The 15,139-nt window shown below is 45.3% G+C and overlaps 1 protein-coding gene across 1 annotated transcript in view; it reads left to right on the plus strand.

Moving 5' to 3' along the window:
- STAB2 (stabilin 2) overlaps positions 1-15,139 on the plus strand; it is a 157,943-nt gene that overhangs the window by 28,480 nt on the left and 114,324 nt on the right. Inside the window, exons 4-8 of the mRNA XM_059936774.1 lie at positions 136-221; positions 1,098-1,167; positions 7,647-7,742; positions 12,801-12,926; positions 14,431-14,627. Coding sequence (XP_059792757.1) covers positions 136-221; positions 1,098-1,167; positions 7,647-7,742; positions 12,801-12,926; positions 14,431-14,627 — 575 coding nt within the window. The remainder of the gene's footprint in view (positions 1-135; positions 222-1,097; positions 1,168-7,646; positions 7,743-12,800; positions 12,927-14,430; positions 14,628-15,139) is intronic.

The raw sequence follows: 15,139 nt of genomic DNA on the forward strand, positions 1-15,139 counted from the left end.
AGCAGGCAAGGTCTTCAGTTATTTCTTATCCCTGGCAACTAGCACACTACCTGGCATGTAGCAGATGCTTGATGCATCCTTGCGGCGTGCTTCTGTGCAGTCACAAACAAATGAATCTGCCCTTTGATTCCCCAGAGTGCCCGGGAGGAGCGAGGGCGCCCTGCAGTGGCCGGGGCAGTTGTGCTGACGGCATGGAAGGAAACGGAAGCTGCTCCTGCCAAGTGAGTTCGAAACCTTGCTCTCCTCCTCCCTGACTCTGCTTTCTCCTTACCTGTAAGGGGTCCCTCTGTAAACACACACTGAGTGGAGACTCTAACAAGTAGCGATATTAGTTAAAAAAAAAAAAAAAAAAAAAAAGGATGCAGTGTGCAACAAAATGACATGTTAGAGGCTGGGGGACCTTTGAGTGTATCCATCTGTAAAATGAGTTTAAGCCTTAGGTGTAGTCATCTGTAAAACGAGTCTAATGATAATACCTACACGATTATACTTGTCGATAATACCTACACGATCATGTATATGAAGATACTTTGTGAAACCATGCAGGGCGACAGAAATTTGTCATTGTTACTGTTAAAAATCACCGTTATTAACAGACTAGTCTTCGGAGCTGTCCTCAGCACCCATACTTGAGCGCGGGGTCTGCCAACTGAGGCATTTCTTTGCTGTCCCATGAAAGGGACTTTTGCAAGCTTCAAGCCTTAGACAATGGAAATACAAAGTAATCCTTCTGAAAAGGATTGAGCTCAGTTGTCTTCAGAAATGCAAAACTGAAAGCGTTTTCATTTCACCCTTGGGTGGAATTATGATCTAGCCATCAGTACTTGCTCTCTGTATCTTTGGACTAACGTAGCAGCTTTCTTCTGAAGAGCTCCAGACTCCTAGTAAAAACTGATGCAGGGATGAATGTACAAATTGTAACACAAAAAGAGCAAAGAAGACAGAAAGAGAAAGAAGGAGTTTCAGGACAGGCACAGAGGAGGGAAGATAACACTTGAGAAACAAACGCTGAGCAGACAGTCAGTTAGAAATCCAAGGGCTTTGTGGGCAGCGCAGATCGCTTGGGTCTAACATCCTCTCCCTGGGGTGTCCTGCAGGAAGGATTTGGCGGAACAGCCTGTGAAACCTGCGCTGATGACAACGTATTTGGACCCAGCTGTTCAGCAAGTATGTCTCACTTTTGTGTCATCGAATGCAGTTGTGAAGGTTGAAAGTCAGACATGGCTTATACAGCTCAAGACCCCAGAAATAACGTTCCTTGGGGGGAAAACACAGAACAGTTCTCTATAACCAAGTCTACACAGGCAAAACAGAGAGTTGACAACAAATCTGATAAGGAGAGACAGTGTGTCTGTGGTTTTTAGTGCTTGCAGGCAGCTACTCACCAGGAATGCATCCTGGCAAACTCTGGGGCATAGGTTCCCTCTCTCCAGGCTCCAACATCCACCAGTTCCTTACCTGCCCAGCTTCTCCCTGAGGTCTTTCCAGACCATGGTCTCAGCACTGACCTTCTCGCCAGGGACCTCTGTGTCCACCACAGGTCCCAACACATCTAATCTTTCCTTCTTTGGGGAGTTCGCAAATAAATACCTGAGGTGATCAGAGGCTGTTTGTCCCAATTTGCAGATTATGGCTTTGTCCCTGACATGGGTTTGTCCACTCTCTTATTTCTGGTTCTCCCCAGAAGTTGACCCAGAAGCATTCTGCAAGCATTCTAGTACAAGTAGCATATTTGAGAGGTGACCAGGGAAACACTAAGAAAGTGACACAGAGGAAATAAAGGGGGTGTTGTCAAGACAGAGACCAGTGTGGATGACCAGAGCTTAATCCCCTGGGGAACTCTGGAGTCCGTGTAGAACACTCACCTTGGAGTTACTTTACCTGAGGAGAGAGGGAGCTATGGTGTAGTAGGCAGAATAATGACCACTCCCCAGAATGTCCACATTCTAATCCCATGGACCTGAGAATATGTTGCCTTCCATGGCAAGGGAGAATTAAGGTAGCAGATGGAATTATGGTTGCTAATCATGTGATCTTACCATAAAGAGACTATCCTGGATAATCTGAGTGGACCCAGTGTAATCACAAAAGTCCTTAAATGTGGAGGAGGAAGGCAGAGGCAGAAGATGCGGTGTCAGAGGGACGAGACGTGAGAAGGACACCACCAGCCCTTGCTGGCTTTGAAGGTGGAAGCGGCCCGTGAGCCAGGCAATGTGGGCAGCCTCTAGAAGCTGGGAAAGGCAGGGAAAGGGATGCTCCTCTCCAGAAAGGAACACAACCACCAACACCTTGATTTTAGAGCAATTACTTTGGATTTCTGACCTCCCGAACTGTAAGACAATATATGTGTGTTGTTTTAAGATGCTAGGTTTGTGGCAATTTGTTACAGCAGCAATAGGAAACTAATACATGCGGTCGTTAGAGGGGAGTTGTTCATTCCCTGGCACTTCCAACCCCCAGTGAGCACCCAGGCAGAGCAGACTTCCTAGGAAGTGTTCACAGGCTACTGGAAGGCAGCTGAATGCATGGACTTGGTAAGGAAGGCCTAGAGAATGTGGGCGTAGTAGGGACAGTGTCTGCCAGATTCATAGTCTCCCAAAAAGGATAAGTCAAGTGCCCTTTGTCCAATACCACCTCAGTTTGGCTTTTATAGAAAAATCATATTTGGTAGACACTGCATTGATTCAAATATTTTGGGCAAGAAAAATACACAGATATCCCAGCCCCCCTAAGTTTGCTCACTCTGTAATAAGTTTCATCTGCAATAGCAGAGACATGGTCTCATTCTAATCCATGGGGTCCTTGAAAGCAGATGCTGTTATACCTCTTTATCTCCAGTACCTTCCACAGTGCTGCCTGCGTGGTAGACACACACTACACTCTTGGCTGGATGAATAAACAAATGAGTGAGTGAATGAATGATATAACTAGCTCCAGCCCTCTTGTCCTGACCGAGAAACATGTTATTGGGAGGCGTCGTGTAGAGGTGATCAGAGCTCCAGCTTTAAACTCAGACTGGGTTTCAGCCCCAGGGCTGCCGCAAATTGTGGGAACCTTAAGTTTACTAAGCATACTCTGTGCATCTTCATCTGTAAAAACAGAAATAATATTGCCTCCTTTAGAATTATTACGAGGAACTAATGAGATAATCACTGCACAACAAATGATAGCAATTATTATTATTAATACCTACTATTCCCTGGCGTCCCCCAATCTTAGGTTTTTCTTCATCCATCACTTTATAAAAGATTATTTCATAAGAGTGTTAGCAAAAGCAAATTTAAAACAAATGTTAGCATTGTGAATGTATTTTTTAACATTACATTATATTAAAGGACAGTAAACTATTAAGTATAATCAATCATTTATAAAGAACATGTCTTTCAAATTGACCCTTCCCTATCATAATAGAATTTAAATCACATATTTTAAATAAATATTGAAATAGGAAGAAAGACAGCAACCAACACTGCTTACTTACCAAGAAAGCCAAGTAATTGTTTGCGGATGAAAATTTAGAAAGAAGATGAGTTCATGTTGCCTCCAAGAAACTGGTGTTGGTTGCCAATGAGCACAGATGTACATGGAGATTCCAAACATTTCTAAATTTTTAAAGTGGCTTCCCTTTACACTTGTTTGTGCCATAGAGAAAGGGCAAGCGAAAGGGTTTGGAAACCCAAGTTTTTAAGTAAGAAAATTGGAAACCTAAACTGAGACTCGGGATATAAGACTCCCAGTTCTGGGTTCCAACAGAACTTTGTGAGATGATGAAATGTCCTGACCTGCACTACCCAACATGGTAGCCGCAAGGCACGTGTGGCCATCGAGTACCTGAAATGTGGCTAGTGCAACTGAGGAGCTGAAGGTTAAATTTTAGCCCATGTTACTCAGTTTAAATTTAAATAGCCTCACGTGGCTAGTGGCTACCATATTGGATAGCGCAGCTCTAGAACATAATGGCTAAGAGAGAAGGCTTCAAGTCAGCTGGCCTGAGTTTGAAACCAAGCCTAGTTGCTGTGGGACCTGGGGCAAGCTATTTAACCTCTCTAAGCCCTCCTCATCTACAAAACGGGAATAATAATACCTGCCTCGTGGGATTGACTCGTAGAAAAGCTCCTAGCGGCAAGTCATAAGCACTCAATAGAAGCAAGTATTAAGCGAGGACAAGAGCAATCCCACAGTAAGCTGAACATTCATTCACCTATGAACGAATGAATGATGGCTCAGTGATGGCTGGTCATTTCCCATTGGCAGGTTCCCGTAGGGGAACCTGGAAACCTTTTCAGCCAGGCATCCACTGGGTGCCAGTGTTGTTTCACCCATGAGGCAGTGGTCGTTGGCGGTGGCAATTCTGCCTGTAAGTAGGACAACGCTATGAGTTGCAGTTTATTTTTAACACTGACTTTAACCTGCTGCCGGAGCATTCTCCTACCTGACTCTCGATTTGCTTAGCGATGATTTCAAGCTGCATCGGCCAAGGGTGTTCATCTCAGCTGCCAAGGCCCTCGCCTGCTCAGTGCCTCACTCCAGGTTAGGGCAGACGGCAAGCCCACTTTCTCTAACGTGACCCAAATCAATCCCACAATCACGTCTTGTTAATAACAGTAGCTAGCATTTGCTGAGTGTCTGACGGGCACCAGGCACTGCACAAGGTTTGGCATGCAGAATCTCTTTGGAAAAACTCTGCAAGCTGGGTTCCTCATTTTATGGATTAAGAAGCAAGAGAGGTTGCTCAAGGTCACGCAGCTATTACAGGGACAGAGGCAGGGTTTGACCCCAAGTGTCTGACTCCAGAACCTGGGCACAAAACCACTGCACCATTCGGCCCTGGCAGGCATCCACCATGCATTAGACCCGTGACAGGTGATGGGCATCCAAAGAGGGGAGAGATTAGGTCCCCACTCCCAAGGAGCTGGAAATGTGGGAGATGCTTTTGAGCCTATGTGCACGGTACACATGAGATGCTACAGGAACATGAGAGAGGGCATCTCACTCTGCCAGGGGCATGGCACAGGGCCTCTGTGCTCTGTCCCTCTGACCCCAATGGCCGTGGCTTTGGCTACTTTAAAGTCATGCACCCCAAGTTTCACATGTCTCTAGAGATTTGCTGAAGCTGGTTTAACAAATACCCAGGGCTCTTTAAATGACCTTTGGGAATCCCTCTGCCACTCACGTCTCCTTCCCAAGGACACTTTCTTGGCAGTGACTGGTGGCCCTGCAGTGCGTGTCAGAGGCTCCCGAAAGCTACCCGTGCCAGATCAGTTAATCCAGTACATGGGCTGTGCTGAAAGGCAGGACCTGGGGAGAGACTTGTGCCTAGAAGGGAAGCTCAGCGACAAGGACGGCCCTTGTAGTTAGCGTGTAAGTTGGGAGCAGGGGCTGAGTCACATTCGACTCCCCCCTTCCGCCTCCTCACCCTCTCCATGGGCTGCATGACACCATTTAGGACATGCAGAAGCAGTGTATCTCTTAGAGTTCAGCTGCCCCACTATACTGTGAGCAGCTTGAATTTAGATATTGTGAGTTACTCTTATTTGTATAGCCAGTGCCTAATCCAGTGCCCGCCACTAGATAGGAGCTGGGTAGATATTTTTTTAACTAAATTAATTTGCGTCTTCTCTACTGAGCCCATAGTACACCCCCTCCTCACCCCTATTATCTCCACAATGAATTTGACTTCCCTCTGGAACTCATCTGTTCCAAAAGCTACAGCCATGGGTGGACATCAAAGTGCTTTGCTAACACAGAAACAACAGCAAATCAGTTTTTAAAGGGAGGATGACAATTGCAAATCCAATTTAATTCTTCAGTAATTTGAATGAGCACTGGAGCTAGTTGTCTCCCATTTTCCATATGTAACACGGGGTTAATGATCTTACCTCACCAGATTGAGAGAGAAAAACGCAGCCCTGACAGCTGTCGGCTGGTCGCTGGCCTGCAATTTCATAGAATGTCACCATCAATGGCTCGCTCTATCTGTGCTGGAACAAGACAGAAACTAAGGCCACTAGGCCTTATCCTGTCTGAATAGAGAAATAAACAGTGACAGTGGGCAACCCAGTGGCCATCTCTCCCGGTTAACACGAGTGGCTACTGCTGCTTCTTCATGATCCCTCGCCCCTGCTGCCGACTTTGACCACTGTTGTGTTCCTGGTGGTACTTGGCTGGCTGGCATGACAAAAGTAATAGTTGCAGCAGGAGGTGATAGTGAATGAGGTACAAATAAAGTGCTGCCCAGAGGAGCACAGATTCTGTTTTGGCACCTCTGAGATGGCACCACCGAGGAGAGGGGCTTTAGCTGGCCTAGAAAGATGAGGAAGATTTCAACTGGATTTCAATTGCATGCAGAAGAGAGCAGAGTGGAGGCAAGAGCATGGAGGAGTGAAAGTATAGGATGCACGTCCTGTTGCCTCCACAGGGCGTGGTCTTTCCTAGACCAGCTCCCCCCATCTCTTCCTGGCCGGCCCCCATTGCTATTGACCCGTCACATCTTAGCATCTATCACACCTCATTATGATGGGCTGCTTTCTTCTGCCTTCAGACTGTGAGCTCTTTGGGGGCAGGGACTTTGGGTCATTAATCCCAAGCACAGCGCCCTGTAAGTAGTAGATGTTCAACACGTGTTCTGAAGGAAGATGAACTCTAGTGAGTCATCCCATGCACTTAGATCCTAAGACGCATAAAATGAAGTGGCGAAAGATGAAAATTTTTAAAGGTTGGAGTCAGCTTGGAGAGGGCCTTGTTTGCCAAACAGAGGAATTTAGATTTCATTTGGTTAGCAATTGGGAGTCACTGAGATATTTGGAGGAAGATCACCTTGATACCATTACTGATCAAATGAAATGGATAAAATGGAGAGGTGAGAAATCGAACAATGAGTCCAAGTAAAGTGCTACTGCAATAGTCCAGGCAAAACAAGATAAGGCCCTGAAGGAGGACAGTTCCCGTGGAGATGAAGGACAGGGGATTGAGGTGGGACATGTAACAGCCTTAGAGTTCGAACCTTCAAGTTGCAAACTTTCAAAGATGTGAACATGCATCTGGTGCCAGCAAGGAACCAGAACCTGTGCCATCAACGTCAGGCATGAATGAAATTGCAGCTTGCCCTCCATCTCCCATTGCTAACGATCCTTCAGCTCTACCATCTCCCACCTCCTCTCCCTCCTCCAGTCAGTCACTCTTCTTGCCTGTTCACTCGATGCCAGCCCCTGTATGCCAGCTGTTGTACTGTACTACTGTACTTTTCAAGGTACTGTACTATAAGATTAAAAACGTTTTCTTTATTTTTTGTGTTTGTTTTTATGTATTATTTGTGTGAAAATTATTATAACCTATTACAGTACAGTACTATATAGCTGATTGTGTTAGTTATGTACCTAGGCTGACTTTGTTGGACTTAGCGAACCAATTGGACTTACGAACCCACTCTCGGAATGGAACTCGTTCGTATGTGGGGACTTACTGTAAACTGAAGCTAATAAAAAGAAGCCAAGGTTCAAACTAGGGTCTCTAGGGCTTCAAACCCATGGTTTTCCCCACTTCATCAAGCAGAATCTCAATAAACACTATCTGAAAACAGTATCCTTCCATAATCTTTGGAGGAAGTCTACATCAGGTAACGAAAAATTCCCCTTTTCTGTCTGCAGTGTGCAGCTGTGTGCATGGAGTATGCAACAGTGGAATACGCGGCGATGGGACCTGTGAGTGCTACTCTGGGTACACCGGCCCCAACTGTGACAAGCGTAAGTACTGCTAGTTCCCTTAATACCACACCAGATCAAATGGGCACAGACATATGCATTTCAGTTGTGCATGCGTGTACTTGGGCTCTACCTGTGTGCCGTGCCATCAAATGTTTTGCGGGAAGATAGGCAAAAATTTTAAAAGAAAGGGGACGAAAGGAGAGGAAGGGAGAGAAGGGGAGGGGAGGGGAGGGGAAGGGAGGCGAGGGAAGAGATTGTATAGAATATTGGCAGTCACGGAAGATTTGGGTACAATGCAGTGACATGGCTGTAGCTATGTTTTAGGAAGGCCAAGCTTGTGGCAGTGTGAGGATAGACTGGAGAGGAAGACATTGGGGCCCTTGCAACGAGTTAGATACCTGAAAAGGGAGATAAGGCATGTTCTCCATTATAGGTCTCAAAGACAGAGCACATCAACAGGAAATGGAGGCTCACCAAGGCTAAATGATTCACCAAAGTTCACAAAATAGTAAATAAGTGAGCTGGGACTCAAGTCACTGAAATTCTCTAAACAATCGATCACACTGGGTTTAATCAAAAGATAGAGACCACAGGGTGATTGCAGCAAAGGAAGTTTAATATAAAGAATTAGTAAGCTATGATAGGAGAGTGGCTATAAAAATGCAAAATGAACTGTAGGGCTGAGGGGGCATAACAAAGAAGGGCAAACTTGGAAGGGGACAGCCATCCCCAAGGCTTGGCTCAAATCTTGCTGGAGAAGGGGTGCTGGCAGCCCACTTAGTAGGGGAGAAGTTTGCTGGTTTGCCCAAGCCAGCATGGGAGTACAGTCACCCAGCAGGCAGGCAGCAACCCTTCAGGGCACTGATGAGCCGAGGCTGGGGGACAGGTGGACAGAGGGAGTTGGGGCACCTTGGGTGCTAAACCTGGAACCTTCAATGTCTGTGCATGGGGAGGGCTGTGGGAAGGTGGCCACTGGGTCCAGGCCAGGGATGCAAGGTCACCGATGAACTGTGCACTCTGAGTGCACAGTTGGGACAGGGCATCACTGGATGTCCTCACACACGCACACCACTGACAGGCTGTGCAACAGCAGCAAACACAGCGGAAACACAACACTGCACAGCAGAGCCGGCAAGAGGCGCCCCTTCCTCCTGCAGTAGCCCTCCGGTGCCCTCTACTGGCCAAGATTAACATATCCTTGCAAAGGAGAAATGTTCAGAGTCCAGCCCTTTTTCACAGAGCAGGTGATGAAGGGTGAATTTGGAGCTTAGCCACTAGGAAACTGGACATGCTGCCTGTGACAATAGCTTCACTTAACTTATCCTCTGGATTTTATTCTCCTGGTCTGTAAAATAAAGGGATTAGACAAGAATCAAATTCAACAAATTCAAACTCGCTTTATTGAAAGTCGTTGAGAAGATATGAGCAGTGGTAGAAAGGAGGATGAATAAAAGACAGCCTGTGCCTTCTTCCTGTGGAAGAGACAGACATGCAAACAACCAATATGAATCAACAGCAGGATGAAACTCAGGTGGTTAGGGTGGACCCCTTCCATAGCCCTCAGTCAGCCTCCTTCCCCAGCTACTCCTGTACTGCCCAGTGGACTCATGAGCAAAAAACGAAAACACAAACAAACAAAAAACCCTTTTTAATAAGACCAGAGATCCACCTCAGAAGCCAGCCTAATAGACAGCATGAAAAGATTTGCTTCCAAATGACAAAATAACTCTATTGAGTCAGAAGATAAATAGACTGGGACAAAAATATTTGCAATCCACACGGCAGAAACGTTTTTATAATAGAAAGTCCATGAGCCCACCTTTAAAATCGGCCAAGGAGCAGCTAATTCTCAGGAAGAAATGAAAACTGGCCAACGAGCATAGAAGAGGTGCTTAACCCCACTAGGAGTCAGAAATGCAAATTAAAACCATAATGAAGTAGTACTTTGGAGTTTGGGAGGTTTTGTTTTGGTTTGGTTCTGGTTTTTTGCCCACTGTGTTACACAGGTTGAAAAGCTAGGTAATATCTATCTGTGGGCGTGAGAAAAATTACGGTACTGTCAGTGGGGATGTGAATTGCTACAATCTATGAGGGAAATGTATCTATTAAATTTTAAAGGATGCTTACAGTTTGAGGCGACAGCCCCAATTCTAGGAATTTACCTGGAGGACTTGAGGGGTGGGTAGGTGAGAATATATGTACAGAGAAACTCATGATAGTATTGTTTTTAAGAACAAAGCAAGCTGGAAACAACTTGAACATCCATGAGTAGGAAGTGGTTGAGTGAAGTGTGGTACATCCTATTCTAGTTAGAAGAATGCTAGCTGCGGAAAGAAATCAACACAAAAATCCAGTGGCTTAACACTACGGTTCCAAAACTGCACCAAGGCATCCCAAAGTACCCCATCAAACTCACAGGGCTGCTATGGGATATTTTTAATTTCTGAGGGAAATGGTGATACACCTGTAGAATATCGTATGAAATGTTAACCTGAGTTGGTACACAATTTCAACATTAGGTAGCACTACATTTTGTGCGATGGTATCATTTCTTTACAAAGCTGCATTTCCAGCGGTCACTGTGGTAAAAAGTAAGTACCATGCAAAAATCACTTTAACTGGAAGGAGGGTGGTAGTTTCCAATCTGATTCCAAGGCTGAAGAAGTTGTGCCATCTCCAACAAGCTCACGTGTCCCATTAGTAAGTAAATGTAGTTATTTAAGAACAAAATAAAATATTTAATCTTTCTATTAACCATATTACTTTTTCAGATGGCTACTACGTTATCATGACATAAATAGTTACTGAATTCTTTGGTTCTAACTTTGGTTCAACTTAGTAAATGAACTGGTAGATTTTTTTTTGTATTGGGGTCCCATGAAACACTAAGGGCACTGTGACCTGAGAATTTGGGGAACCTCTGGCTTAACACAACAGAGGTATATTTCTTACTAATGTAACAGTCCAATGTGAGTGTTCCTGGCTCCCCACCAGCTCCCCACCACATGGTGCTTAGGGATCCAGAGCCTTCCATTGCATGCGTCTGCCATTCTGTAGCACCTCCAAATGCTCTGCTTTGAGCCACGGAAGGAAGGAGAGAGTGTAGAGAAGCATCTGCTTATAAAGTCCAGAATAATACAAAGAACTTCCAATATTCCATCAATGTAGACTAGTCATATAACCCCACCTGGATGCAAAGAGGGGTGGAAAACGTGATCCTGAAAGGGCAGCCCCTTCTCAGCAACAATTCTACTTTGTGGAAGAGGTGAGGGGATATTCTCTATGAATTTTTGATTCAACTAGCCACTGCTGGGAGACAAACACATGCATCACATTTGTGCACATCCTGAGAGCAGCACACTGACTGCCCCTTGTTCCAACATCTTTACAAGGTTGTTTGTAGAGCGAACAGCCTTGGAAGATATAGGACCTCCCTCGGGAGCAAGTGCGGGCGTGCTTACTGCCTGTGCCAGCTATCAGTGGATTGTCTCTCAGCTCCAAATTCACCCTTTTTGCCTGCTCTGTGAATATGGAGGTGGCCTTTGGAATATTTCTCATTTGTCAGCCAGTAAGATGTGAAGCCTTACCAATAGAGGGTGCTAAAGGGACACCGAAGAAGCAAGAGTTTTCTCTTCTTGTTTCTGGTTTAGCTCACTCGCCAGGCTCCTGAAGAACGCGGTTTTGCTCCGCTGCTCAGCCCCGCGCAGTTTCTCCAGCACGAGGTTCTGGCAAGGCTTAGCATCCTCCAGTATCTGACCACTGCATACCTCGTCTAGCGCTTGACTCGGGCGGCAGCAACATAACCAGGAGCCCTAGACAGTGCAGGCTGGTGGCCCAGTTCGGGAGCTGCTCTGCACACCCTCCCCTCAGCCCCATGCACAGCAAGGGCCCCGCAGGACCAGCCATCCAGAGAGCTGACCACCCACCTCCATGCCACGCAGCTGGCCCCTGAAACCACCCCTGCCCCAGTCACACACAGGAGTACACCACACTTCTGAGAAGGCGGGCTTCTCAGCCCCTGCTTCCAGTAGCACCCAGAGGCAAGCCGCTTTCCCAGGCTTGGCACCTCCCTGTGGACGACCTTCCCTGGGGCCCCAGAGGGATGGTCTCCAGCAAGTCTCACCAGCGGACACCTCAGCAACCTCTCTGCTGTAGAGTGACCAAGGCCATGTCCTTTCCAGTGACATCCGGGTCTCAGCTCTGGAAGAGGAGGACTTACTCTTATCTTAAGATAAGAGAGGAGTGGTTGCTCTTTATTTTTCTTTCATTCCTTTATTCTTTCGAACTCTTTTTAGCTGTCAGGAGCCAGTTCCCTGTTATTCCACTCTGTTCATGAATGTTTACACTAAAATTTCACTGTTCCAGTAATTGCATGGTTTCTGTCTCTTGCCTGGGCCCTAAGTAATACATTGCCTATTATTTAAAAACAAACAAAAAAGCATTTCAGTTCCCTAAGCTCAGGGCTCCTCTTCTGTAATGAAATCCACTGCCTGTTCAGGTCTCAGTATGGCCCTCTTTGCATTGCCCTGTGGGAACCGGGGCTTGGAAGAACTGGTCCAAAAATGCTGACATTCTGGCTACTGCTCCTGATGTGAGTGATAAACTGTCCTTTATCTCTGACCCGGGCATCTCATATCTTCTAGCAGCAACCATGTGACTGTGTCAGCCCAACTTGTTCGCTTTGCAAGTTGGCTAATTATGCCAGACTCTATAGTTTTTAACAGCCATCTAAGCCCCATCTATCTTATAAAATACTATGCAGTCATTAGAGATTAAGGTACACCCTTAAATACCTCCATAATATATTGTTAAATTAAAAATCAAGTTCCTAAATATTTTAACAGGATTCCATTTCATTTTTTGAAAATCTTATACATAAATGTATTATATTGGTTGTTAACGTTGGTTATTTTGGGAGTGGGATGGGAGAATGAGAATAAGAATACAGCTAATTTTTGCTTTACTCATTCTGTATTTTTTGAATTGTTACAGTGAATCTGTGTCACTTTTGTAATAATAGGGAACATTGCATTTGTTGAGTTTTTTTAGAACTGGTTGTTCTACTAAGGCCATTACCTCAACAATCTTCCTTTCCAGCCATCCCAGAATGTGCAGCCTTGCTCTGCCCAGAAAATTCCAGATGCTCACCTTCCAGCGAAGATGAAACAAAACTAGCATGCAAATGCATCCCCAGTTACCAAGGCGATGGCAAACACTGCGAGCGTGAGTAGAACTTCGATCCTGCTGGTTTATTCATTGAGATGGTTAGATTCCGCAACAGAAAACGTCACAACCTTCTTAATATTAACACAATGACCACTTCTATTTCTCTCTGTGTAGTTGAATGACATATATTAAAAATTCTAAGCAAAATGCTCATCATGTGGTAGCTCTTCAATACATGGCAAGTTCTCTTGTTATCAAAGCACATATATAGATTTTTACACTTTTTTAATTAATTTTTATTGGAGTATAATTGATTTACAACGTTGTGTTAGTTTCTGCTATACAGCAAAGTGAATCAGTTATACATATATCCACTCTTTCTTTTAGATTCTATTCCCCTATAGGTGATTACAGAGTATTGAATAGAATTCCCTGTGCTATACAGTAGGATCTTATTAGTTATCTGTTTTATATAGAGTAGTGTGTATGTGTCAGTCCCAGTCTCCCAATTTATCCCTTCCCCCTCCACTTTCCCCGTTAGTAACTAAGTTTTTCTTCTTCTATATCACCTAAATCAATGTTAAGATAGAATGTAGTTTGTTTCTTCCTTCCTTCTTCCTTCCTCCCTTTCTTTTTTTTTTTTTTAAATAAATTTATTTTATTTATTTATTTTTGGCTGCGTTGGGTCTTCGCTGCTGTGCGGGGGCTTTCTCTAGTTGCGGCGAGCGGGGGCTACTCTTCCGTTGCGGTGTGCGGGCTTCTCATTGGAGTGGCTTCTCTTGTAGCGGAGCATGGGCTCTAGGCACGCAGGCTTCAGTAGTTGTGGCATGCGGGCTCAGTAGTTGTGGCTCGCGGGCTCTAGAGCGCAGGCTCAGTAGTTGTGGTGCACCAGCTTAGTTGCTCTGCGGCATGTGGGATCTTCCCAGATCAGGGATCGAACCCGTGTCCCCTGCCTTGGCAGGTGGATTCTTAACCACTGCGCCACCAGGGAAGTCCCCTTACTTCCTTTCATGCTCTTTCACTTCATGAGTGGTTGTGTGTTGGTTATGAACACGCTATTGGAGCCCGACTGCCTGGGTATAAACCCCAGGTCTGCCTGTTACTAACAATATGACCTTGGACAAATTCTTTAAACTACCTGTGCCTCCATTTTCCTATCTATGAAATGCGGATAATAATAGTAACTACGCTAGAGGGTTGTAAGGATTAACTGAGTTCACATATGGCAAATGCTTAGAAAAGGACTCAGTACATATTATAAATTCTATTAATATTAGTGCTTTCTTTCATGTGATTTTATATTTAAATCCACACATAGCATGGCATAATAATACCTCATCACAGTACTTGTAATTATAATTTCTAATGGCCATATGTAAATCTTTTTGGTCAATGGGGGTGATCAGGAGGGTAAGATGAAATGTTTTTTACTCTCTGTCTTGAAACTGTTGAATTGCCTTTGCAGATTGGATGAGCTGTGATTTGCAATCCCTTCACAGTTCAGTTTTCCTTCTCCTTGCCTGAGTGTGGTAACCACCTTATTTTGTCATTGCTTCTCCAGCCATCAACCCATGTTTACAAAATATCTGCCACCCTCATGCTCGGTGCACCTATCTAGGACCAAATCAGCACAGTTGCACGTGCCAAGAAGGCTACCACGGGGACGGCCAGGTGTGCTTACCAGTGGACCCCTGCCAAGTTAACTTTGGAAACTGCCCTACAGAGTCTACGGTGTGCAGATATGATGGGCCCGGACAGGTGAGCTAATGACGTTGGAACTGATGAGAATAGAAGTAGGACCACCCGCTGGAGGTAAAACCGTGCCGTCTCAGTTCTCCCTTTCCATGCTCAGGTCGGGCTTCCTGTCCAGACAGACCTCCGTGTGCTTGGGGTCAACCTCAGGGAGCCTTGATCTACCCTCTGAACTCGCCCTTTCCCAGCTCTCCAGTCAAAACTCCACTGTCTCCTCCATCCCAGTCCTGTTTGATGATTGACAACATATATACACATAGCTCGAATTCTATTAACAAATTAACTGTTAATGAAGTCTTGGGAAAATACGTAACTGACTTTCACCTGCATTCCTCCAGTCTCTCTAATGTCTTTTCAAAGTGAGAGGGGACTCTTAGGACCAAAAAACTCTGTCCCAAAGAGATGAATGCTGATAAAATGTCAGGCAGCACAGACAGATTTGTAGGGAGCAATGAAGATACTCTGGAGTGAGACTTACGTGATTCTCTAAATCACGTCATGATCTTGACTGGTAAAAT

Source organism: Balaenoptera ricei, chromosome 10, assembly GCF_028023285.1.
Source record: "Balaenoptera ricei isolate mBalRic1 chromosome 10, mBalRic1.hap2, whole genome shotgun sequence".
Classification (NCBI taxonomy): Eukaryota; Metazoa; Chordata; class Mammalia; order Artiodactyla; family Balaenopteridae; genus Balaenoptera; species Balaenoptera ricei.